The sequence below is a fragment of the Chionomys nivalis genome, chromosome X (genome assembly GCF_950005125.1).
Source record: "Chionomys nivalis chromosome X, mChiNiv1.1, whole genome shotgun sequence".
NCBI lineage: Eukaryota > Metazoa > Chordata > Mammalia > Rodentia > Cricetidae > Chionomys > Chionomys nivalis.
In genome coordinates, this window is record NC_080112.1 from 54,030,467 (window position 1) to 54,058,238 (window position 27,772).

The 27,772-nt window shown below is 38.0% G+C and overlaps 1 protein-coding gene across 2 annotated transcripts in view; it reads left to right on the plus strand.

The window, feature by feature from the left end:
* Positions 1 to 27,772, plus strand: part of Dmd (dystrophin) — a 2,258,623-nt gene that overhangs the window by 2,027,346 nt on the left and 203,505 nt on the right. For both annotated transcript variants that reach the window (XM_057760244.1, XM_057760245.1), the window contains one exon: positions 24,269 to 24,329. In XM_057760244.1, the coding sequence (XP_057616227.1) occupies positions 24,269 to 24,329 (61 nt within the window). The remainder of the gene's footprint in view (positions 1 to 24,268; positions 24,330 to 27,772) is intronic.

The window sequence follows — 27,772 nt, forward strand, 5'->3', positions numbered from 1 at the left end:
TGCCTAGGTCTTTTTTATTTCATCTTGCTTGTGACAGATTCCCCTGGGAGTTTTTTTTTTTTTTTTTCATGATGACCTGGGGTAAGGGAGACTAGTGTTATACTTCTGAATCATTTTCATGACATGGCCACTATTTTAGTGGAATGGTAGCTCTAAAAGGTATAATTTTACACTTCCCAGAAAATAAAAGCATTTGTGCCTTTGGCCTAGGGTACTATTTTGTCATCTGTCCCAGAATACAAAGGTTTGCACAGCAGAAATCGTAGAATCACATCCCTGTGGGCAAAAATCATTACTTTCATTTTTCCATTTGGATGTTTTCCATTTTCAGAACACAACCAGTTTGAGATTGCAAAATACTTTCTCGTGAGAACTTTGAGGTGAGGACAAAAGGCATTTTGTTCTTTTATAGAATTACATAAACCGTTTCTTATTTAAAACTCCTCTTCTGGATTTTTAAATAGATTTTCACATATATGCAATGAAAAACTCATCTTTATTTCAGTCAGCTGCAGGTATTTCTGTGTTATTTGGTAGGTTTCTGTAACACTCTAAGGAATGGGAATGTGTTTATGTGATGAGAGTCATAGTTTCAGAATGCAGAGATGCCAAAAGAAGAACAGGAACCAGGACTGTTGGAATGGGCCAATAACCCAACTGCTCGGGAGCATGAAGTAGGCAGATCAGAAGGCAAAAAAATTGTCTGGAGTATGGAAGGAGTTCAGGACAACCCGGGAAATTTGGTGAGGGCTTATTCTCAAAATAAAAAGTGAGTAGAAGCTTGGGGTCAAATCTCAGTGGTAGAGTGCTTTTCTGGAAAAAAAAAAAAAAAAAAAAAAAAAACAACCATAGAAAGAACACAACAGACCACATTTGTTTCTCTGTGTGTACATTTTTGGCCAAACTTTTTACCTTATCATAACCTTTATCATCTAACAAAAATAAATCTTCTACTTATTTTTTTTACCATTTTTGGGACAGGGGCTATTTAATTTAGCACTGGCTGTTTTGGAGCTCTCTATGTAAATGAGCCTGGCCTTAAACTCACAGACATGTGCCTGCCTCTGCTTCTTGAACGTGCTGATAAGAGGAAAACAAGCGCCTATCTCCCTGCAATTTTTGCTTCTTTGTGAAATTGTTTTCTTCCTTTGTGCTGTCATTTTATTCATTCCCTCACTTTTATTCCGTCTGTGTTTATCCATGTATGGTGTGATCAGACTCTCCAAAGGAACAACATCTCAGCTGGTCAGCTCTTTTATATCCATCTAAGAGTGAGACACAGGCTTAACTGTAAACCAGTCATCCTGACCTAGACACTATGACACTTTGAGCCAGGTAATTGTTGGGAATTGCCCTCTGTATTAACCCTGACAACTGATCTCTCGCCTCTGTCTACTGCATAGCAATAAGACCTTTCCTCTTCTGCTGTAACAAACAAAACTGTCTACAGACATTGTAAAATGTCTCCTCAAGAGGAAAGTTGTCCTCAATTGGAAACTATATTCTCATTTATTAATTATCTGTTTACTTTGAAACATGATCTCACCCTGTATCCCACATTGGCCTAAAACTCACTATCTGGTCCAGGCTGGCCTCAAACACATAGCAATCTAACTACTTCATTCTTCCATATGCTTATATCACATGTATATGGCAACATGCATAAAAAGCACCACTCTTATGTATCAGTCTCTGAACAATTTATAAACATGGAAATGGGGAATCATATAGAATATTATAGTTGTAAAATAATTTAAGACTATTTTTCTGCCCTCTTATCACCATCCTCAACACACACACACACACACACACACACACACACGTGAATTGAAATACTCTCCAGTTGACAGTCTCCCGGCAGTATCTAAGATAACTTACTGAGCAGTCATTGAGCCTGACTGACATGAAGTTGCATGTTCTTGTCTTAATTAGAGTTTCTATTGTTGTGAAGAGGCACCATGACCATGGCAACTCTTATAAATGAAACTATTTAGTTGGGGTTGGGTTACAATTCAGAAGTTTAGCCCATTAATATCATGGTAGGAAGTGTGACAGCATAAGGCAGACATGGAGCTGGAGAGGTAGCTGAGTTAGGCATCTGGGTAGACGGGCAGTGGGAAGAGTCAGTGAGTCCCTATGCCTGGCTTGAGCTTCTGAAACCTCAAAGCCCACCCCCCAGGCATACATTTCCTTCAATCATACCTACTCCAACAAGGCCACACTTCCTAATAGTACTGCTCCTTATGGGCTTATGGGGGCCATTTTTATCCAAACCACCACAGTACTCTATAGACAGCTTTTGATTCATATGAGAAAAAAAAAAACCTACAGAAGCTTAACTGTAACACAGCCTGCAGGGTCAGCTGAAATTGTCTTTAGGTTGTTTCCAAGCGTTCCTCCTCCCATTCCTCCCTTCTCCTCTCGTCCTCGGTTGTTAACCCTAGTGATACACTTTAAGAACCATCACATTCTCTAAATTTTATATTAGATTCAACTTCTTAGGGAAACTCATTTGTGAGTGGACAAGGCAACTGATAGACTATGGATGTTTCAGGGTGATTTGATTTTTTTCTCTTTCATCATGAGGTTGATGAATTTTGTTCATTGTAAGTACTGGAGATCGTTATTTAAGGTGTTTGGCCTCTATCTCCATAAATAGGTATAGTCTTTGGGTACAGTGGAAAATTGCATCAGTGTCTTGCCTTACAACTTGAGCTCAGCAGTAGTCACACCAATGACAGGCAAGAGTTAGAATAAAGAATGGTCAATTTAAAAGGTCATAATAGGAAATTGGGCAGAGAGTGAGCAGCATAGGCTAAAGAGCATACATATTGCTTTTTAAAATCAATTTTGTCTTAAAGTAACTTTTATACACTTGCAGGATATACCTTGAATGAATGAATAATGGGGTACTTTAAAGGCTCTTCCCACTCTGATACACTAGAAAAGAACACAATCTTGTGACTAGTCAAATGGCCTAAGAAGTTAGTGAGCTTTACTTTATCTTATCTCAGATAAGAATTAATTCACCACTCAACAGTATCTGTTGAGTGACCAATATAAATCAAATTCTATTCTAGAAACTGGGAAAAAAGCAGTAAACAAAACAGAGTTTCTATATAATAGAAATTAAATTTTAATAAAATATGAACAATTAGATTATGATGAGGTTGATAAAAAGAGTAAAGGGGCCAAAGGGATGAAAGAAGAATTCTTTTAAGTTTTGAAATTGTGATATAATTACATAATTTCCCTCCTCAAACTCCTACCCTATACCCTATTGTTCTTTATAAAATTCAAACCCTCTTCTTCTTTAATTGTTAATTTATATTCCTAAATTCATAAACACAACCTGCTTAGTTATATAATCTCACCTATATGTATATGATCTCAGTTGGTACTGAATAGGCAACTTGGAATTTTTTTTTCCCTTGGGAAGATAATTTCTCCCACTGTAAGCATTGAGGGAATGAACTTCAGAAGGAGAAGGATTCGATATGAAGAGATTGGGGTAGAAAAGCAAGAGCACAACCAACTTACTATTCTATTGCTATGAAGACACTATAACTAAGACAAGTCTTATAAAGGAAATCATTTAATTGGAAGCTTGCTTACAGTTTCAGATGTTTAGTTCATTAATGTAGCTCGTTGGGGGCCCACCACCCAGCTCTAAAATAATCACATGGAGACTTATTCTTACTTATGAATTCCTGGCCTTTGCTTGGCTTGTTTCTAGCCAGATTTTCTAACTTTACTTAAATTATTCTATTTCTTTTTAACTACATTTTGCTTTCTAGACTTTCTTTATTCTATATATACATATATATATCTTTATATATTCTATATCTATTTATCTTTCTTTATTCTATATATCTTTCTTTTCTTCTTGCTCTGTGGTTGGCTGTGTGGTTGAGTGGGTGGCCCCTGGCATCCTTCACTCCTTTTCCTGCTCCTCACTCCTAGTCATCCTGGCCACCCGGCTATCTTACACCCAAAATAATCACACAGAAACTATATTCATTTAAACACTGCCTGGCCCATTAGCTGTAACTTCTTATTGGCTAATTCTTACATCATAATTTAACCCACTTCTGTTAATCTGTGTATCGCCACGTGACTGTGGTTTACCAGTAAGAGTCTAACCTGCGTCTATCTCAGGCAGGAGATCCATGGCATCTGCCACTCTGCCCTTCTTCCCAGCATTCGGTTTTGTCTACTCTGCCTAAGTTCTGTTCTATCAAATAGGCCAAGGCAGTTTCATTATTCATTATCAAATGAAAGCAACACACAAACAGAAGTAACTCCTATACCTATCTCACATCTAGATTTTTCATCCTTCTTTATTCTTTCTGCCTGGCAAGCCCTCCCTATCCCTCTCCTGCTTAGCTATTGGCCACTCAGCTCTTTATTAGACCAATCAGGTGTTCTAGTCAAGCAACGTAACACAGCATTACAGAGTTAAACAAATGTAGCATAAATGACTGTAACATATCTTTGCATCATTGAACAAATATTCCACAGCATAAATAAATATAACACACCTTACAATAATATTCCACAACTTGTTATCATCGTTGTGGGAATCATGGCAGCATGCAAGAGCAGTGTTGAAGAAGTAGCTGAGAATGTTACATCCTGATCCAAAGGCAGAAAGAAGAGAGCAGCAACTCTGGGCCTGGTTTAGGCTTTTGAAACTTCAAAGTCTACTCCCCATGACTCGTCTTCTTCAACAAGGCCACACCTATTCCAACAAGGCCATACCTCCTTTTAAACCTTCTCAAGCAATTCCAGTCCCTGGTGTCTAAACATCCAAATATGTGAGCCTATGGAGGCCATTCTCATTCAAAGCACCACAAGTAACCTAGACAGATAGACAACGTGTCTCTGGCAGATAAAGTGACCTAGATGGGAGCAAAGTGTCTCTGGTGGATAAAGCAGTAAAGCTAAAAACCTCAAAATGGGAGCCTGATTAAAGGGTTTGAGGACTGACCAGGCAGCAAGTGTGACTGAAGCCAAGAAACAAGATGACAATTGTTCAGTTAGTGAGGGACCAAGAGTCACCAGGTAAGACCTTATTAGCTGTGTCCTCAGTCTTTAGAACTACTCCTTATTGAGAGTAAAAAGCTTTAGTTTCTGTACCATTCTTACTTGTTGTATCTGTGTCATTCACTCATTCATACATAATTCAAATTCCCTAAGCACTTGAAATATCATGATGAGAACCTGGGGACATAGATCAGTACTACAGCATATTTTCCCTGAGGCTATACCTAAATTTGAGTTAGTAGGCAAATCTTTCAAATAGAAATCTAGCTCAATCTTTACTCAACTCAATGTGACAGATTTTGATGACTCCCCATGGGAGTCCTCACCGTCTCTGAGGAGTGGATGGTGGGTGGGGTGGGGAGATGGTAGGAGGAGTGGGTGGATGGATACAAGGGAGAAGGAACTAGGTTGAATGTAAAATAAAATTGTTTTAAAAGTAAATAAATAAAGAGAAATCTAGCAAAGAATGTTTCAAATTGTTTGGTCCTTGATTTCAATTAGCGAGAGTCACAAGACTCATTCAGCAATGAGAAATTAGGTTCTTCCTTCTACTTAGCCATTCTGATATGATGAATATCTCCCTTTGCAATCTTATGAGTTGTCTCCTTATAGCCCTTTTGTTCAGAAAGGGAACTTCTTATGTATGTATAATGAGTATAAATATAGGTTTTAGAGAGTGCTAATATTTTAATGAGATAGAAATAGACAGACAAGGGACAGAATAATTGAAGGGTTAGTCAACATGGGGGCAATACGATGTGGAAAGAAAAAGTCTGAACAAGAATTGTCTGGGAAAAAAATAGAAGAAGCATGGAAAGAGCTCATATGCTGTGAGTTAAAGACAAAAGGGATTTGTTCTCAAAAAGTAAAATGTGAATTTGTCTTAGTCTCTTTTCTATTGCAATAAGAAATAGCTTGAAGATGGCTATTCTATAAAGAAAAAAAGTTTGGTTGTATCAAGTAGTAGGTAGCAGCACCACATTGAAAGATGTACAAAAGGGATTGCATGGCAAGACAGGAAGCCACCTAAAAAAAAGGATCAGGCTTTCTCTTTTATAAAAAAATCTTGCTGTAAGAGGTTTAGAGAGATGGCTTATCAGTTAATAGCATTGGTTTTTCTCCCAGATGACCTGAGCTCAATTTCTAGCACCCAAATGGTAACTCAAAATCATCTGCAACTCCAGTTGCAGCAGATCCAGTGCCCTCTTCTCTCACCAGGAGTATGAAGCATGTGGTTTTACAAACAACCATGCAGGCAAGATACAAATATACATTAATATACACATGTGTTTGTGCCCGTGCACACACACACACACACACACACACACACACACACACACACACCTTTCTATCTTAGCCAGCCATGATTGTGCATGCCATTAATCCCAGCACTCAGGAGGCAGAGGCAGGCAGAATCTGGCAGATCCCGGTGAGTTTTTGGCCTAACCTGGTCTACATAGTGAGTCTAGGTCAACCATAGTCACATAGTAAAACCCTATCTCAAAAAATCAAATCTTGCAATTTTGAAAACAAACCAGGATCCCAAGACAATTAATTTAGTCTTTTTTAGCAATTTTGAAAACAGCCAGGGTCCCAAGACAATTAATTTAGCCTTTTTAGAGATCAGTACATTTGACCCAACTCCCCAACCCACCAAGCCCTACCCTTTAAAGTTTCTATTACCTCAGTCACCCTGAGGACCAAACCTGTACCATATAAATCCTTCCAAGTCAAACTAAAGCCAAAACCTCACAGAGTTTGTGTTGTAGAAGTTGACCTAATTTAGCTCTCACAGCAAAAAAACTATCTCAAAATATGTGGTCCTGAAGGCCTGGAGTAGAAACATCAATTAAAGATGTTAAGGAAAGAGAGAAAATTTCAAATAGAATCTTCAGTTATTTATGGAGCCTAGCACAAAAATCTCACAAGAACTTTGTTATCTTAATACAAAATAAGGATGGGAAGACTTACATTTTAACTAGGATAGTACATAATTTCTGAACAGTGTTTTTCACACAAAGCCTATACATGCCAATTTAAAGAGAAAAAAGAAATTGGGGCTTTAATTTAAAATTCAGCACTGGACACTGGAATTAAAATTAATTTTTTTTTTTTTTTGGTTTTTCGAGACAGAGTTTCTCTGTGGTTTTGGAGCCTGTCCTGGAACTAGCTCTTGTAGACCAGGCTGGTCTCGAACTCACAGAGATCCGCCTGCCTCTGCCTCCCAAGTGCTGGGATTAAAGGCATGCGCCACCACCGCCCGGCAAAATTAATTTTTTTTAAGTCTGTAAATATTTTTCAATTTGCTTTGTATTTCAAGACAATAACAATGTCAAGTGATAAGAGACAGTTTAGTTTCATAGCTGATAGAACATCCGAATGCTGAAAGGAAGATTTGTCTCCTTTCATCTTTTACTCCTCTTGAGTACTGAATAATTGTTTTTGAAAAGACAGAGAATGGCTGGAAAAGGAAGAGGGATTGTTTTCTTGCATTACTCACTGGGCACATGTTTTGATGGTTAGTACTGAGAGTCTGTTTCCTTTTCATCATTACTGGGATTCTTGATGCTAATGATAGATTAGTTTATTAGATAAACATCCTGATAACTCACCATTTGATGATAATATTAAAATAGAAAGAAATAAGTGATCCTGTGTGCTGACACTGAGGATTCTCACAGCAGCCATACAAAATGGCTTTCTCAGAAGAGAAAACAGCTTGGGCATCATATCCAGTTTCATACTTGTGGACAAGATAGATGATCAACTATAAAACAGAGGCTTGCAGTGACAAGTTAGTAGATCCCAAATGCTTCAACACTACAGACTAGTGGGGAAAATCTCCTTTCATCCTCAAGGGCAAGTAGAGGAAATGGCCAAACAGATGGGGGGACTTTAGATTCTGTTCACATGCTTGTGGGTCTAGCTAAATCCGGACTGGAAAGCTGTCTGCTTCATGCTGCAGGTTGGAGGGGCTTGTCTTGAGACTGGGAATTCAGTTTAAATTATTTCTAAAGATAGTTGGGATTGAGACCCAGGGTGAAGGAGCAGAAGCCAGCATCTGGGGTATGTTCTCATGGCAGATTGCCAGCACACAAGAGAACAAACCTCTGTCCACACAGCATATCTGCTAAAGCAAGTGAAGTGTGTGAATCGAGGCCAAGGTATAGACATAACACACTGTTCACCAGGAAAGACTCTGACTAGAGTATGCACATTTAATTCCTTTACAATGAACTAAAGAATTGGACCCCAATTTAGACCATCCCATTTGCTGTTTGCTTTAATTATTGCCGTATCCTTAGATCTTTCTCAGTCTTTTCATCTTGGTTCTAAATGAGTATATATATATATATACTCATTTATATATATTATCACATCACTTGTAGTCATTTGATTTTTAATATCTGAGCTACTCCCCACTGTCTTGGGTTTCCAATTTTACTTGCCTTGAAATTTCCCTGGTGCCTAATCCAATAGCACTCACACAGAGAGCATTCAGCAAATGGTGGTGACTGCCTGCCATCTTTTAAAAGCACATCTGGAGCGACTCTAAAGGCACCTGGAAATACTGCACTGACTTGTTAGTAACCTGACTTCACCCAGATGGCTCCAAGACTGCAGCCACTATTACCTGAAGGAAAAGCCTCTGGTAATGTCATCACCTGGCTCGCTTCAAATTGATTCAGAAATAGCGCAAGCAGAAGTTGGACTGCGCTCCATACAGACACCCATTCACCTATATCTGACCCGTGGAGCTTGATTTCATCCTTGCTTTCTGAATTCCATAGTAAGGGTCTAGATGCAGTTCTGTGAGTCTGTCTGAAGGAGCCTTGCTTTCACAAATCATGCCAGCTAATATCGGTTATTAGACTGGTGAACCGCTGCAGCCAGCAGCACTAGATATTAGATAGTGTTATCTTTGCAACTCAGTCACCTTGCCAAGTAGTTTCGCCTGAACTCTTGACTTCCCAGATCAAATTTAAGCCTGATGCTCTAAATGACTTGGCCATCTACTGACAAATCCCATGGTATGCTATTCCGCTCACCACATGTGATGGCCTCAGAGCTCTGTGTTATCTGTCTGACAGCTCATATAATATTTACAGGTTGTTATTCGTGAGGAATTTTAGTTAGCCATAAAGATTTTCACAGCTATGGCAGACATTAGAGGTCTCATTCATCACTCTTGTGACCTTCCCCTCTGGAATGTAGCCCATCTGTCTCTGCTGTTGAAATCTTTATGGAAAATCAGCCCATCTTTGAAAGTTTAGTAAGTGATCCTAAACTTTTCACCGACACTTTACTTTTGATATATGACAGAGACATACAAAGCACTATGCTTATTTTAATTTAATGTTTTTAAATGTGTTAACTTTAACTCAACCTTTCAGATAAGTGACAGAAAACTTACAGGAACTATATGCATCCCATGAAATGAAAACAGGAGCCGTAGAGAAAGCAATTGCAAGGGGAAATGATACATAGACATGCTTGCAGATTAATAACTACATGAAAACTCAAACGGTGCATTACAGTCTTGATGATGGCTCCCGAAAGTTGAAGTCGTGGAAATAAGCCTTTCATGTAATTGAATATCACAATAAAGACCTCATCTGAAAATGCAGTAAAATCCTGGCCTGGATGGGTTGGCATGCAGAGCAGGAGAGAAGGAATAAACCACTCTAATATTGTCCCTATTCACTTAGCATTTTCCTCGCTTCAAATTCAGTTTTTCAAATGTTTGATCAGGGCCTAGACAAGATACTTCCCATCAACGTGCTCCCTTGTTCAGCGCACAGGATCAAATACCACTTTTCCTTCAAAAAATTCAGTCCGTTGAATCACAGTTGTTCACACTCGCTATCTAGAACTTTTTGTGATTAACTCTACCTTATTCACTCTACCTTATTCAAGTGTCTGTATTGTGATGTGGTTGTGGTTCAAATGCCACCAGAGTATAGGGATATACTCGCCACATCTTCTCCAATGTTGGAAAGTATACTCATTTTTTTATTTTTATTCTTTTAAGTTTTATCGTGAGAAGAAAAATATACAAAATTATGTACATTCAATGTATACAATGGAGTGAATTTGAACACGTGCACTGATCGGTGATCCTATCACTCTAAGAGATAAAGGAAATAAGCATGTATAACCTTCAGTGTTCCTTAGATTCCTTTTGTTTTGAAATGTTTTGAAGACATTTAACTTGAGATCTTCCATCTCAAAATTTTAACACTGTACTATAAAATGTAAAAACTATACTATATAGCTTGACTCTATAGGCCGTTCATTGTATCCATTAAACAGCAATGCTCTATCCCCCCCACACACCTCAGTTACCAACACTCTATTTTGTCTCTTTATAATGTATTTATCTTTGCAAACCATCCTGAACATGCCTCATCTTGTCTATGAGGCTAAGTACTGTCAAATACCCTATACATGTAGAATAGTACATGGTGTAGGAGGTCCTTCTGTTTATGTGTTGCTTCCATTGGTTAATCAATAAAGAAACTGCTTGGCCTAATAGGGCAGAACTTGGGTAGGTGGAGAAGACAGAACTGAATTCTGGGAGGAAGAGAGCAGAGTCAGAGAGCTGCCATGGAGACGCCAGGTCAGACATGCTAAATCTTTCTTGGAAAGCCACGACCTTGTGGTGAACACAGATTAATAGAAATGGCTTAAATCAAGATGTGAGCATTAGCAAATAGGAGGCTAGAGCTAATGGCCAAGCAGTGTTTTAATTAATACAGTTTCTGTGTGATTATTTCAGGTGTAAGCTAGCCGGGCAGCCGGGACCAAAGGCAGGCCCTCTCTTCTTCCTGTAACAAGTACAATTGGGGACATGTCTTCAAATTCTATCCACACTGTCATAAATGATAGATTTTCATTCATTTGTGTCTGATTGTTTTATGAGGCAGTGTCCCACTATATAGCACAGGCTGACCTCAAACTTGTGAATGTTCTCCCTCAGCCTCCTAAATGACAGGATTATAAATGTACACTATCAAACCCAATGATTTTCTTTTTTGCTGATTTGTTTGTTTGTTTGTTTGTTGTCAAACTGATAAAATCTAGGGCCATCTGAGAAGTGGTAACCTTACTAGAGAAAATGTCTCCATAAGATTGACCTGTATGCACTTATTATTGAGAAGAGGAATTGACTAATCTCACAGCAACTTTACATACCATGACTGGCTGATCACCATGGGAGGCCCGCCTGATAAACAGGAGGAGGAGTGGCTGGGGGAAGAGAAGGGAGAGGGACTTAAGAAGAGGAGGGGAAACTTTGGTTGGGTTATAAAAAGAAAAAAAAACAAACAAAGAAACAAATAAATAAATAAATGAAAAGATTGACCTGTATGCAAGTCAGTGCTGGAATTTTCTTGATTTTTGGTCACTGTGAGAGGACTAAATCCATTCTGGGCAGTGCCATACCTGTGCAGGTGGTTCTGTGTTGTGAGGAAAAGCAAGCCGAGCAAGCCATAAGAAGCGAGCCAGTAAGCATCCTTCCTCCATGACCTAACTCTTCTTCAGTTTGTGTGACCTGACAGCTGTAAGCCCAACCATTTTCATGACTTCAACCATTATTTGAATACTAAAACTCATCTTGCACTTGAGTTTATATAAAAATATCAATCTTGTAAATATTTTAACATAATTATATCATTCATCAGAAACCCTTTTCCCTATGTTTTCTACCAATGAACTCTGTCTTTAATTGCCTGGTAACTAATTATTGAAATCATCTGCAATTTCTCATTACTTGTAGAAATCGCTCTCCACTCCACTATTTTCACCTTTGGTCTGTGTATATGATATCACCAAAAACAACAATCTGATCTCCTAATTAAAATGAGCATTTTTTTCAGAAAAGATTCTGCATAAAATAGACTATGTTCCTCTATTTTGTACTTATGAGGTATTTCACAATTGCCACTTTACAGAAGCAGAAAATCGAATGGGGTAGCCACAGTATGTGGAGAAGAGGAAATTAAAGGAAATGGTTCAATGGATACAAAATTTCAGTAACTTGAGATGAATTGATATAGGAATATTCTGTACAAAAGTGTCTATAGTTGCTATCACAGTATTTTGTTTTATCTTCATCATCAATGTTGATGAAAGATCTGTTGAACAGATGTAATTGCTTTTTTAAAAAAAAAGTTGGAGATGTAAGAAGAGCCATAAGCTCAACCAGCTGGAAAGGATTCAAATAAATTTTTCTCTGCCATATTTTATACTGTTAAGGCACATTTAGAATAGTCAACAAGGGCTGGAGAGATGGCTCAGTGGTTAAAAACACCAGCTTATATTCTAAAGGACTAGAGTTCAATTCTGAGCAAAGACATAGCATCTCACAACCATATGTAACTCCAGTTCCAGAGTGTTCAGTGGCTTCTTATAGCCTCTGTGAGTGCCAGGCATGTATGTGGTACACACACACACACACACACGTACACACATGTACACACACACACAGGTACTCTGTACCTCATGCACAAACACACAAATACAATTAAATACATCTTTTCAAAAGAGTAGTTAGCAGTGGATTCAAGGTCTGAAAACATACTTTCCAATTGAAAAAGGGAGATTGATTCCATAATTATCATTCAGATAACATCTTACAGATATGAGATCACGAGTATTATATGTAAAATGATTAACATTTTGCAAAGTAGTTTCATATTGTCTGGCATTTATCCTGGCGTGTCATGAAGGGAAAGACAATTATTCCCATTTTACATATAAGAAAAATAGGATTCAGAAGTAGAAAGAATCAAGACAAAGATAATTAATTGATGGTAGACTCAGGAATCAAATCTAGTTTTACAGAATTTTTGTTCTGTAAATTCCACATGACTTCAAAATTTGAGATTGGAAGTTAGAATAGAAAGTTAATATCCTAAGTTCCTTTCTCCATTCAAGCCATTTATAATATTTCAGGAGAAAAGGGACATGTGGGAGATATATTCTCAAATAATACACTATACCAAATGTCATATCTTATATACTTTGAGACTTATACCAACAGATATCATTGACCTACAAAAGTGAAATTTTCTCTTTCCACATAAATCGAGAAAGACTTCTGGTGCCAGGAGTGTCATTTATATAAAGTGCCCTTATAATGTCTGTCCTAGTTAAGGTTATCATTGCTGTGACAAAACACCATCACCAAGACCACTTGGGGAGGAAAGAATTTATTCCAGATTACACTTCCAGGTGACAGTCTATCACTGAGAGAAGTCAAGGCAGGATCTCAAACTGGGCAGGAACCTGGAGACAGAAGATGATGCCATGGTCATGGAAGAGTGTTGCTTACTGGCTGGCTTCTCATAACTTATTCAGCCTACTTTCTTATAGCACCAGACAATCAGCTCAGGGGTGGCACTAACCACATGGGCTTGGCCCTCCCTCATGTATCATTAATTTTAAAAATGTCCTATGGGGGGTGGACAGTGGTGGTGCACACCTTGAATCCCAGCACTCAAGAGGCAGAGGCAGACAGATCTCTATGGGTTTGAGGTCAGTTTGGTCTACAGAGCCAGTTCCAGGACAGCCTCCAAAGCCATACAGAGAAACCCTGTCTTTAAAAAAAAAAAAAAAGCCAGTTCATGTATTAGGATCGAAACCTAATGCCATTGTCCTTGGCTTCTCATCAGCCTTCATTGTCCGCCATGTTCAGAGAGTCCGGTTTCATCCTATGCTTATTCAGGCCCAGTCCAGCTGGCCTTGGTGGGCTCCCAATAGATCAGTTCCACTGTCACAGTGGGTGGGTGCACCTCTCGTGGTCCTGACTTCCTTGCTCATGTTCTCCCTCCTTCTGCTCCTCATTTGGACCTTAAGAGCTCAGACCGTTGCTCCAAATTGAGTCTCTGTCTCTACCTCGATCCATCGCCAGATGAAGGTTCTAAGGTGATATGTAAGATATTCATCAGTATAGGATAGGGACATTTCAGGTTCCCTTTCCTCAGTTACCCAAGGAACTAGCTGGGGACATCTCCCTGGACACCTGCGAGCCCCTCTAGAGTCAAGTCTCTTGCCAACCCTAAGATGGCTCCCTTAATTAGCCTGTTTGGATGCTCACCTTCCTGGACCTAGATAGAAATGGGAGGACCTTGGACTTCCCGCAGGGCAGGGAATTTGGACTGCTCTTCAGTACCTAGAGGGAGGGGGAATGGAGTGGGGGGAGGAGGAGAGGAGTGGGGAGAGGGGGAGGGGAGTGGAGGAATGGGGTGATGTGTGGGAGGAGGGGGAGGGAAGTGGGAAACAGGGAGGAGGTGGAAATTTTAAGTAAAAAAGAATAAAATAAAGAAAAAAATATGAATAACTCGAGATAAGCATATTGAGTTAAATCAGTCTTAATAAGACAAATATCATATGTCTGCTCTCATTTCTCTGTCCTAATCTTTATATGGATGCATAAAGTCAGATATTTAAAGATGCTATAAAAGTAGAAGTGATCCAAGGGAAAAAGTCTTTACTGTGAGACATAAAAGGTGGAAAGTTGGAAAGGTAGAAATGGGGTAGGAATGGTGATGTATAGGGAGATTATGCTCATGAAAAAAGCTTTATGTGACCCAGAATAATAAAAGCACAAATTATTATAACATAACATCATAAAGGAAATAATTTATTTAACAATAAAAATATCTTCTTGAATGTTTCAAAAAAACAAAACAAACAAACAAAAAGTCCTACAAGCTTACTTACACCTGATCATATGGAGGCATTTTATCAATTGAGGCTTCCTCCTCTCTAATGGCTCCAGCTTGTGTCATTGGCACAAAACTAGCCAGTGCAGTGTTCCTAGCCTTTAATTAGGTAAATACACTTCTAGGAATTTTCTTTAAGAAAATTAACAAAAGTTTACGTAATGGTTTATCTTAAAACGGTCATCATGGCCTTACATTTTAAAAGTCAAAGCAATCTAATTATCCTTCGAGAGAATTTTCTTCTGAAAATTGTGATATATCCTCTAATGTAGTATTTCTCAGCCATTACATTTCTGCTGGGTATGCAGCTGCTGGTTTCTAGTCTTGGGAGGGTCAGATAGCAGGATTAGTGCAAATGTGAGGCCAGCTAGGGCTATAGCAAGAACCTGAATCAAGAAACAGAACAAAAAACCTGCTTTAACTCAGTAAGCTGACCATTAAATATTCATGTTAGAGAAATGTAAATCCATCCTTACATAAAATCATGTGCACAGATATTGGTACAAGATTTACTTATGTTTGCCAAACACTGAAAGTAATCTAAATGTAACTGTTTGACAGTTAAATGGTATATCCATTATCCATACGTAATGAAATGTTATATAAACAATTAAAAGGAACAAGTTGTAGGTAAATGTATAGATACAGATGAATCTCAAATACAAAGTGACAGGAATAGAGCCTGCCAGTGAGATTTGTGCATCAACTCTAGGCATTTTAGTTCATTTAAACATCTGTAGTAGTAGGCAGGCTTTTGTTTGCTTGCTTAGTTGGTTTCACAGGGAAGTTTTGTGACACATTTGCCCCTTTTATGGCTGGGGACTCTGCATGAGATTTTTTTTTTTTTTTTTTTGTAATCACACTACTCGTAGTAGTGTAAAGTTTTAAATGTATAGATTTTGTTTCAAAAATTTTACATTGAGTATATTTGGACCACAATTATACATAAGTAACTGAAACTTGGGTAAGCAAAACTGTAGATGAAGGGTGTGTTGGGAGTGAGGCGACTTTATACTCAAGAGGGAATTGAACATAATAGAGGAAAGCATCTTTGTCACTGAGCTGCGGTTCCAAATGAATGAACAGGAAGTGTTGGGATCATGTAAGAAGGAACTGGGGAAAGAGGTGAGGTGAAGCAGTGATGAAAAAAGCAGTGGTTATCAAGGTAAAAGTTTTTAATTTTGCAAAGTATGTTTAATTGCAGAAAACAGGGACCTCTAATGACCATTGAGGTAAAAAACAAAAGAAAAAGAAAAAACTTAAGTCCCCTGACAAATATGAAAGGAAAACACAATAAGTGGTACTAGACAAACAGTATATATAACACAAAATATTTTAAGCTTTATAAGTCCCCTCCCCAGGTCAATTTGTATTACCCATATATTCATGGGTAGAGGACCATTTCCCTGGAGCATGGTAAGACCTATAGAGGGCCCACACCCTTGACCAAAACTGATTCTCCCACCTATATCTGCCATCAGTCGTCAATAGCTCCTCAATGAAGTGGGAGAGTTTGTGAGCGCCTCTCCATTCTGAAATGTTGACTGGCTTGATCTTGTACATCTTGATCTTGTACATCTTAATCTTGTACATTGTGATCTTGACCTTGTGCAGGCAACCACAGCTGTCATGAGCTCATGAGTGTAGCGAATCTGTCATCTCCAGAAGACACCATTTTGCCACCATCCAATAAGCTTCTCTGATGAGGACTGGAGCTACACTAATAGATATAGAAATACAAATTTAGAAGGCAGTTTGATACTAAGTTCACTAGCAAAATAAAAGTACTATCTTTACTTCTAAAGTATATGGGCTTCCCAGATAAATTAGTTACTTTTCTATTGCTGTGATAAAACACTATGCCCAAGCCAACTTAAAAAAAGAAAGCATTTAATTTGGTTTGAGATTCTATGAATGACAGAGTGAAGGCCTGATTGTAGGAACAGCTGAGACCTCCCATCTCAAAACATGGGCAAGATATAGTGAACATATTGGTCATTGCATGTGACTTTTGAAACCTCAAAGCCCACCCCCAGTGACACACCTTGTCCAACAAGGCCATACTTCCTAATCTGTCCCAAACAATTCTACCTACTGGTAATCTAAGTATTCAAACATATAAATAAATGAGGGTCATTCTCATTCAAACTACCACATCTACCACATCAACTTTGGATACTTGGCCAGATTTATAGTAACCAGCATGATTTTCCTCCAGTCGAACAGGCCTAAAATCCAATCAGAAAGTGAATGACTACCCTTATAACATCCATGTCACTATTATATCCATAAGCATATTTTGCACAGGGAGCAACACATTAAATAGCATGCATTCCAGAATGCAGAAAAGATACAGGGTGTTCCCTCCTTTACGAATCATCTATTTGAATTCATTTTGACTAGCATTCCAGAAATATGGTCATTTACTTATTTAGAAAAGTAATCTTAAATGTGTTACTTTGTGTGGTCTTCATAGTTTCATCATCTGCAAATAAAAGCAATACCTACACAACAGTTTGTTGGATACTTAATGAACTAGTTTAAGTCATGTATCAAGCATACAAGGCAATGCAATAACTTTGTATAACTCCCCTCTATCAATTGCCTCTATATCAAGCATTCTCTGTGGAATCATGTTGCCCCAAGGGACAAAATTAGGTTCTAAGGGATGAGAAAATGTCACAAATACCTGTAATGCATAAATAGATATATATCATGTCTATTGTATGTGGTATTAAAATGTAATGGATGCTAGCATAAGTAGAAAATGGAAGTTTAACTGGACGATGGTGGTGCGTGTCTTTAATTCCAGCACTTGGGAGGCAGAGGCAGGCAGATCTCTGTGAGTTTGAGGCCAGCCTGGTCTACAGAGCGAGTTCTAGCACAGGCTCCAAAGCTACAGAGAAATCCTGTCTCAAAAAAACCAAAATGAACAAAAAAGAAAAGAAAAGTTTAGGGAGTATTGTGGGAAGAGAGTGGACAAAAAGTTAATAAACATTATCGTTCCATCGATGTAAATTGTACCCATAAAAGCACTAATGGATTTGCATACTTCTGAAGAACCAATTACCAGTGGCTCACTGATTGATTCTGAAGCCTTTCTCTTTACTTTTTTCTTTTCTTTTCTATTTCTTTCTGATGGCACTAGGCAATAAGCCCAACATGTTGCATATAGTAGACCAGTGTTCTGCCACTGAGTTTATCCCTGTCTCCCTAAGGCTTTTTTTTTATTTTATTCTTTTTTAATTAAAATTTTCGCCTCCTCCCTGTTTCCCATTTCCCTCCCCCTCCTCCTACATATTGCCCCCTCCCCCCACTCCCCTCCCCCTATCCCCAGTCCTCTTCTCCTCCCCCCACTCCATTCCCCCTCCCTCTCGATACTGAAGAGCAGTCCAAATTCCCTGCCCTGCGGGAAGACCAAGGTCCTCCCACTTCTATCTAGGTCCAGGAAGATGAGCATCCAAACAGGCTAAGCTCCCACAAAGCCAGTTAGTTCATGTATTAGGATTGAAACCTAGTGCCATTGTCCTTGGCTTCTCATCAACCTTCATTGTCCGCCATGTTCAGAGAGTCCGGTTTCAACCCGTGCTTATTCAGTCCCAGTCCAGCTGACCTTGGTGGGCTCCCAATATATCAGTTCCACTGTCACAGTGGGTGGGTGCACCCCTCGTGGTCCTGACTTCCTTGCTCATGTTCTCCCTCCTTCTGCTCCTCATTTGGACCTTAAGAGCTCAGTCAGTTGCTCCAAATTGGGTCTCTGTCTCTATCTCGATCCATCGCCAGATGAAGGTTCTAAGGTGATATGCAAGATATTCATCAGTATAGGATAGGGTCATTTCAGGTTCCCTCTCCTCGGTTACCCAAGGTACCAACTGGGGACATCTCCCTGGACACCTGCGAGCCCCTCTAGAGTCAAGTCTCTTGCCAACCCTAAGATGGCTCCCTTAATTAGGATATATATTTCGCTGCTCCTGTATCCACCCTTCCTATATCCCAACCATCCCATTCCCCCAAGCTCCCCCCATCCTCCCCTTCTCACGTTTCTCACCCCATTTCCCCTTAGCCCCATGCCACCTCACCAGCAAGTTCCCAGTTTTTGCCTGGCAATCCTGTCTACTTCCCCTATCCAGGCAGATGACTATATGTTTTTCTTTGGGTTCACTTTCTTATTTAGCTTCTCTAGGATCACAAATTATATGCTCAATGTCCTTTATTTATGGCTAGAAACCAATTATGAGTGAGTACATCCCATGTTCCCCTTTTGGGGTCTGGGAGTAAGGGGCACACTCATCTATTGCTGGTGGGAATGCAAACTTGTGCAACCACTTTGGAAATCAGTGTGGCGATTTCTCAGGAAATTTGGGATCAACCTACCCCAAGATCCAGTAATACCACTCTTGGGAATATACCCAAGAGAGGCCCTATCATATGACAAAAGTACATGTTCAACTATGTTCATAGCAGCATTGTTTGTAATAGCCAGAACCTGGAAACAACCTAGATGCCCTTCAATGGAAGAATGGATGAAGAAAGTGTGGAATATATACATATTAGAGTACTACTCAGCGGTAAAAAACAATGACTTCTCGAATTTTGCATGCAAATGGATGAAAATAGAAAACACTATCCTAATGCTTTTTTTTAAACATAGAAGTTGAGTTTGCTCTTTTATCTATTTTTCATGTTTCTCTTATTTTCCCCACTTTGTTTTGCTTTTCTTTTGACACAGCCATCTTCTCTCAAGGTCTGAGTAAAGTCGAAAGGTTAATGATTGCATTTGAGTTGGGACTGCAGAGAGTGCTCTTTTGGCATGCCTTGCAACATTAATGTCCTTAATTCGCTGTTTAGGCCCCTCTGTCAATAAAAATATGGTTTAACACTGGCATGCATCACTTGACACATTCTGTTTATCATGCATCAAAAAATGATTGAAATCAGAGCTTTCTCTCAATAGTGTGGCCCATGTTTACGATTTTCAAAGCACCTTGGGCACAATATTGAATCATGGCACCTCGAGGGAAGAAAACATTTGAAAGTAGAATTCCTGTTCTTTCTTGCTCTTAATAACATGCTGCATCTGTAACACAGGGTGAAATTCAAAGGTTGACTTTGGAATAAATAAATTCATGTATAGTTTACACTTTAAATTCAGTAGACAATATCCATGGTACTGGTGCTGTATGATAATGAATGGTTTTTCCACTTGAGAATGTAAATTACAAAACCCCAATCGTAATTACACATAGTAGTTATAGAAACATCTGTATAAGAAAATGCCAAAGGACAGCCTGGTATCATATAAAAACTATTTGTCAATAAATCTGCTTCTGATGGGCTACTAAAAAATGGACACACCAGGCATAAAAGATGTGTGTATGTATTACGAAAGCCAGATTTGTGAAGAATGACAGGGTTCCACTGATGCAATGAGATAAGAGACAGCTGTTGTTTGCATCAGCGCTACAATGAGAAATGAAACGATAATTCTTGGGGTACACCTATGAGAATTACCCCGCATTTGATTGAGGTTTGAATAGATGCAAGGTCAGAGTCATCTGGTAGCTCTGAATGAAATTGCCAATGTCCCGTTGACATTCTCTTCAGAGAAGTGCCAAATGCAGTCCGATAGCCCCATCATTCAACTGTGTTATTTCTACATCAAGCACTTCCGTCCAGCAGATGGGCATCTAGCGGTAATGGGGAAGGGAAGGAATAGAAGGAGGGTGGGTTATTTTTTTTCTTATTTTTAACTGAATAAAAGGCATTTTTGAGAATAAAATTTCAGGGTTTCAAACTATTACTGAAAAGTAGTTGCTTGGGTGAATTTATAAATTGTGAGTCAAAGGGGAAACTCATCTTTTACGGGAGCACAATGCACTGCACTTCACACTGGATCTAATTGATGCGTAGGCATAAAGACTGGGGTTTTGCATTGCTTTGCTTTTTAAATTTTAAGAAGAAAAAACAATGAAGAACTGTAAGTAAGAAAGTTTACGAAGCTTTTATTGGGGCTAGAGAGATGGATTAGTGGTTAAGAGCACAGGTGTGAGTTCAACCCAACACCCACATGTCAGCTCACACCTGTCTATAACTCCAGTTGCAAGGGATGCCCACTCCTATCACTCATGAGCATCAAGCATGCACATGGTGCACACTTGTGTATGTAAGACACATATAAGAATTCTTCTGGTACATAAATATAAGCAAATCACCCAGAAGCATACAATTTTTTATTGAGCTCTACCTTTCTCTCTGCTCCCGACTCTGCTTCTCCCCTCCCCTTCAACCTTCTCCCAAGGTCCCCATGCTTCCAATTTACTCAGGAGATCTTGTCTTTTTCTACTTCCCATGTAGATTAGATCCATGTATGTCTCTCTTAGGGTCCTCATTGTTGTCTAGGTTCTCTAAGATTATAATTTGTAGGCTGGCTTTCTTAACTTTATGTCTAGAAACCACTTATGAGTAAATACATATGATAATTGTCTTTCTGAGTCTGGGTTACCTCACTCAATATGATGTTTTCTAACTCCATCCATTTTCCTGCAAAATTTCAAGCAGTCATTATTTTTTTCTTCTGTGTATACTCCATTGTGTAAATGTACCACATTTTCCTTATCCATTCTTTGGTAGATGGGCATTTAGGTTGTTTCCAAGTTCTGACTATAACAAACAATGCTGCTATGAACATAGTTGAGCACATGTCCTTGTGGTACGATTGAGCATCCTTTGGGTATAAACCCAAAAGTGGTATTGCTGGGTCTTGAGGAAGTTGTTTCCTAATTTTCTGAGAAATCACTATACATATTCAAAGGGGCTGTACAAGTTTTCACTCCCACCAGCAATGCAGGACTGTTCCCTTTACCCCACATCCTATCCAGCATAAGTTGTCATCAGTGTGTTTTGATGTTGGCCATTCTTACAGGTATAAGATAGAATCTCAGGGTTGTTTTGATTTGTATTTCTCTGATGACTTAGGATGTTGAAAAGTTTTTATTTAACTGGAACTTGGATTTTTATTTCTTTTTTAATTTTTTCCAATTATTTAATAAGCATATTGTGATAATTCCTCTGACACATAAATGGAATTTTTCCTCTGGATGTTGAACAATGCAAAGTTAATCATAGACATGTCTAAGTAGATCTGGCTGTTAGCTCTGCTGAGTATCGTGGATTTTCTTGTGTATTATACAGTTGAAAGTTCCCTCTTTGTTTTGCCTATTTGATACCAAGTCTTGCTATGTAGCCCAGGCAGGCTCCCAAACTCTACCTCTTTTGCTATAGCAAGTCATGTAGCCAAGCTGCAGAGCCTACAATCATCTCCAGCACAATTCCCTCGAAGAGATGCCTAAGAAAGAACCATCTAGAGAAACAGACTGGTTTTTCTGTTGCAAGAGGGGATACCTCCTCCTCGGAATCAGAAAGAATTTCCAATTCATTATAATGATAAATAGGAACAACGATGAGAGAAATCACAAAGCCTTGGTTCTTGGAGACCATTAAGGAAGGAATAGCCTTTCTTTTGTCAGTGTAACCATTCATACCCTCACAGCCAGCAAGGGTGAGACCACCAAATACTCTCTGGAATTCTGTTCTTCCTTATATATACATGACACGATTTTCAAAAAGAGACTTCACTAATCAGCCAAGAGGATCACTGCGTCTCCATCATGCTTCCTACAAAGCCAGGCTTGGGTTGGTAGAATCTCAAAACCTCTGATCTGACCAGATAGCCTGCATGGTCTGGCCCATGTTTTCAAAACAAATATTATTTACAAATGTGAAGTAATCAGGGTTAAAAAAACTCTAACCCAAAGAAGGGGGAAAAAGGCAAGTAGAAGTTGGCAGAGAATGACAAAGGCGGGGTGAAAAGGCAAGAGGGGAAAGCAAGGTGAAGAGAAAAGAAAAGAATATAAAAGGACAGAAAGAAATGGAAGACTAGGGACTATTTCAAAGCAGCAACTAAATGTCTTTTTTTCTCCCTGTTAAGGATTTCTGTCTGCAAAAAAATGATAAAAGCATAATTACCTGCTAAATACAAATCCATTTCTTATATCATTTAAATGACATATCTCCAAGGGACAAAGCCTGGTTAAAGGTTGGGTAATGCAATCTCTCTATTACTCTATATAAAACAAAGAAGCTGGAGTTTCATTATCCTTAAATTGTCTGGCATGGGGCAAGTTAACTTTTATTAGAAGCTGTTCTTTCATATTATACAGTGGAGTCAAGGATATATTAGCTTTGACATTTTCTTCTATCTCAATACACTGTGAATTCACTGTGAGATTTTCAATGAAGGCAATAACAGCATCAGCTGTGCTTCCAGTTATTAGTGGGATGAAGATTCAGAAATGCACACACACACACTCACACACACACAGAGAATTAATAGATCATACTTTTTATATTTCTATTTCAAACGATATCACACATCCTGTGTTTTGTTTTGTCTGTACAAAATGTTGAACCCAGGATACACAGGATGTATGATTCTTGAAATTCCCATATCTTAAAACTTTATTCTAGAGGAAGTTACAGTGCCTTTTCAACAGGATTATTTTGTCTTCAGGGGAGAAAATATCAGACATAAGCAGTACATAAAAGATACTTTTAGTGGATCAGATTTAGTAAAGAAGGGGGGAAACCTACTAGTTAAGCATTTAAAAGAGTTGAAAAGTTGGTAATTATAGCACACACCTATAACCCTAGCTACCCAGGAAGCCAAGGAAGGGGAATCATAAGTTCAAGGACAGTATGACATACAGAATGGGGCCTCACCTTAAAATTTAAAAAAATGAACAGTTTAAAGATAATTGGTTTGACTTATGTATAATAAAGTCGTTAAATGAATTCCAAGTACAAGCAGTACACATATATGTGACCAGACTGTGAATAAAATTTTATTATCCTTTGCTATTATCAGGTGTCATTCTATCACCTTTGGTTGTCTCTTCTAATAATATGGTGAACAACTGACATTTTAAAATACTCAATTAAGCATGTAATTGGTAAATAGATTTGGATCCTCTTTAATCAAATAAAAATAAGCATATCAGATTAATAAGCATACTATTTTCATTTCAATAACTTAGAATGCAAATATATCGCAGGGGGGTGTTTCATCTGATAAACTAATAAAACCCAGTCAATCAAATAACAAAATATTGAAAAGCAACAACAGGAAATATTATAAGGGAAGCACTCCGTGGAGCAAAGCCATCAGTCTGTTGATTCATTTTCTTTATTTCTGGTATAGGGTTAGCAGTAGAAAGACCCTCCTGGCTCTTTGCATTAATTTTTGCGCCTGAATGTGTTCAATTTCACTTAGTGTAGGCCTGAAATTTCACAACAGCAGATTAACACAGCCTGTCCTCATGAGCAACTGAGCAAACAGACCAATATCAGTGTAAAATTGTGATTCTGGTGCTATAATGCTGTCTTTCCTGTTTGTCATGAATTTGACCTCTTTGCCTTTCTTTTTCATCCTTTTGCAGCTTCGGTTCAGGGTCCCTGGGAGAGAGCCATCTCACCAAACAAAGTGCCCTACTATATTAAGTAAGTCAAAAGAATTACTTTCTTAAAGGAGCATTTATTTTATCTTATCTGTATATTCACAAAGAAATTTTAAAGTGGTTACTTTCTTCTGCAATATCTATTTCTTTTTATTCCTAAGGAAGCTTAGATAGTAAACTCATGCTGAAATTAGCCCTGTAAATTTGCTGATGCAATAGGGAACCACTTTCAGGAACAATGCATTTAATGAAGCATATAAGGTGTGTTTTTGAGAGTGAGCAGAATTTTCACAGTAGAACAAAAATACCTAGGTAATATCTGTGATGGTGGGAGTGATTATTTGACAGAAAAATATTATTTATGTAGGGGGATTCTGCATTTCTTTTTCAGACAGAGGTGGGAGATTTACAAGTGATATTTACAAAACTGTTTAAATGAATTATTTGTCACATAACCCACAGGCAGAATTTGTGGAGCTGAGCTGTTCATTCTCAACATGCAGTTCTCAGCCTTTGTTACCTAATAATAGCATCAGAGTGGAACTCTTTTCCTGGGACCATTTGTGCCAGTCAATGGAAAAGAGTCAAAGGATGGATGTCCTATGAAACTTAAATTATGATATATTGAGTTGACACAGAAAAGGAAGGAGAAGGAATATTGAGTTATTATGATGGTTTAACAGTCTCTCATCAATCGTGCAGGAGTCTAACTTCAATCTAACTTTGAATTGGCTACTCCCAACAACAATTGGAAATAATTGCTTTCGTGAAGCGGTCTTCAGTCGCAGCTAAAGTCTTTGAACTTTCTTTTGCCATGAGTCTGAATAAAAATATTAAATATTTCCCCGGTTTTTTCAGCATGTCATCTTTTATCGAGGATGTTTTTATTCTTCTGCTACCCATCAATTCTTTATAATTCAGTTCCAAAACAATAGCTACACTCCTAGATCTTCATTACTTCAGTTCTCAAGAAATGTGATTTCATGCCTCTATTTTGTTAACTCAAAATAATGACAATGAAGGGACTTTCGGGGCTCTCTAAAGCAAGACATATTCTTCAGGAAGATGGTTTAACTTTTATTTTATTAAACCTTTCTCAAATAAGATAGCTTTTAACCTTAAATTCTTTAATATGTTTTAATCCTACTTCACAATTTTCTTCTTTTTCAAAAGTTTTGTGAACATGTTCATTTCATGACTCTAAATTACATATTGTAAACACCAATTTAAGGTACATGTTTTACTAAATAATGTATAGATTTGAACGTGTGTGTGTGTTTTTATGGAACCTTTTGTTCAAAGCCATTGTAGTGATTTACTACCTCAGTGTTTTTGTCAGTGCAGATTTTGTTTCTGATTAAGGTATCTTAGGCTTACTAGTGCATCAGCAAATCTCTCACTTTTACCCATTTCCATTATCAGCTGCAATGAATGTTCTTTTTCTGAGAATGTGCATGAAGGTTTAGAACCATCTAACAATCACTCTGCTGCACTGATTTTCTGAATTGCTGTGTAGGTTTGTTAAGAGTCTCACAAGGACTTTTACCACATTCCCCTTGTTTCTCAAATCTTTCTCATCTCTCTAAGGCAGTGATTCTCAACATGTGGGTCACAACCCAATTGTGTTCACATATCAGGTGTCCTGCATATCTGATATTCATATTATAATGTATAACAGTAGCAAAATTACTGTTATGAAGTAGCAACAAAGGTGATTTTATGAATGGGGGGTCACCATAACATGAAGAACTCTATTAAATGGTCACTGCGTTAGGAAGGTTTAGAACCACTGCTTTAGTGTTAAATCTAATGCAATACATCCCTATAGTTTTTAATTGAACCATCTAAAATTATATGTGGAAAATTTTAAAATGCTGTATTTCCCCACTTCCCAGTAAGCAGGTATCTTTGCTGTGTCTCAGTGACAGAAGAGAGCAACTCTATATCCTATTTACCTCAGCACTACTTTACATACTGAAGGATGGTTGCGGTAATGAAAACACAAAGTCTATCCCTGACTGTTATGTGTTATGTGGTCATGGGCAAATAATTAACTTATATAAATCTTATCTTCTCCTTTATAAAATACAATGGTTACTTAAAGGATATCTAAGGCCCTTTTCAGCTATCACAATCAGTTTAACCATTCAATGGTCATGTCTAAACTCAGAATCCCCAAATCTGAACATTTATTTTTCACAAATTTTATCTTTATTTTAAAATTTGTTATTTTACTCACTAACATGTTAGTTTAGTTAGTTTGGTTGACTAGGGGTCTGGCTGATTGGCTTTCTAGAGTGCTAAAGGATGGAACCCCAAGGTCTTACAAATGTCAGACAAGCACACTAATACTCATCTATATGCCCGGGTCCTAGCATAAGCCCTTATTGCTTTAAAGATGCATTTATGTGCATCTTTATATTTACATGCATATATGTGTATGAATTTTTTCTATTATTAAGCCTCAGATGTCATTTTTCAAACCAAGTATAGAGTCTCTAAATAGTTTTCAAGAGCTCAATTCTTCCTGGTTAAATGGTAAAGGACCTAAAACAATAGACAGAAAGGAATTAGTGGAAAGATGATTATTAAGGCCTTAAATGCATCTGAAGTTCCTAGAATGAAAGGTCACCTCATTTTTCGTAGGCATCTCTAAAACGTTATGGAGAACATTCTCCATTAATAAGTTACTTAAAATTAGGGATTACAAAATTTCTCAAATAGAAGTCTAAAATATTGAGCTACCAAATGTTTATAAAATATGTAATATAATAGACACTTTAATATCATTTTATTTTATTATTCATAACCATTGTCTAAAATACATTTAAAGCAAATTATTTTAAAATCTTTCATTTTTGGAAAATTTTATACATCCTTGTAATGTGTTTTGATCAAATCCACTCCCCAATCCCTCACCTTCAATTACCCTGCCATCTTTCCGTCATTTTTCCCTTCCAACTTCATGTGCTTTGTTTATTAAACCCTCTGTAGCCTCTCTGGGATCATATCCCTGAAGAAAACTGGTTCTCCCTTCACCAGCAGCCATCAGTTGCTATTAGCTGGGGCTTTAAGATCCCTCCTCCTTCCAGGCCAGGATTTTGGCTGATTTGATCTTGCACAGGTCATGTGCATATAGTCACATCTGCAATGGGTTCATATGTCTCCATTATGTCCAGCTAATATTGTTTCTCTGCGAATGTCCACTACTATGGCTCTTAGAATATTTCAGCCCTCTCTTCTGCAATGATAACTTATCATTGGGTAAAGAAGGAGCACGATACATATGTTCCCCTTTAGAGATGAACACTTCACAGTTAAAGTGAGTTATTTTTAGGTATAAGGTTCAGGAGACTTTATGTTTTGGGAAAAAAATTATTCATAGTCATAGATATTTTATTGTTCCAAAACTAGAAAGTTGACAATGAGTTGAAAATCAATTGATTAATTCCCACCTTGTTTGTCTTCAAGAGTCTTTCTTTAAAC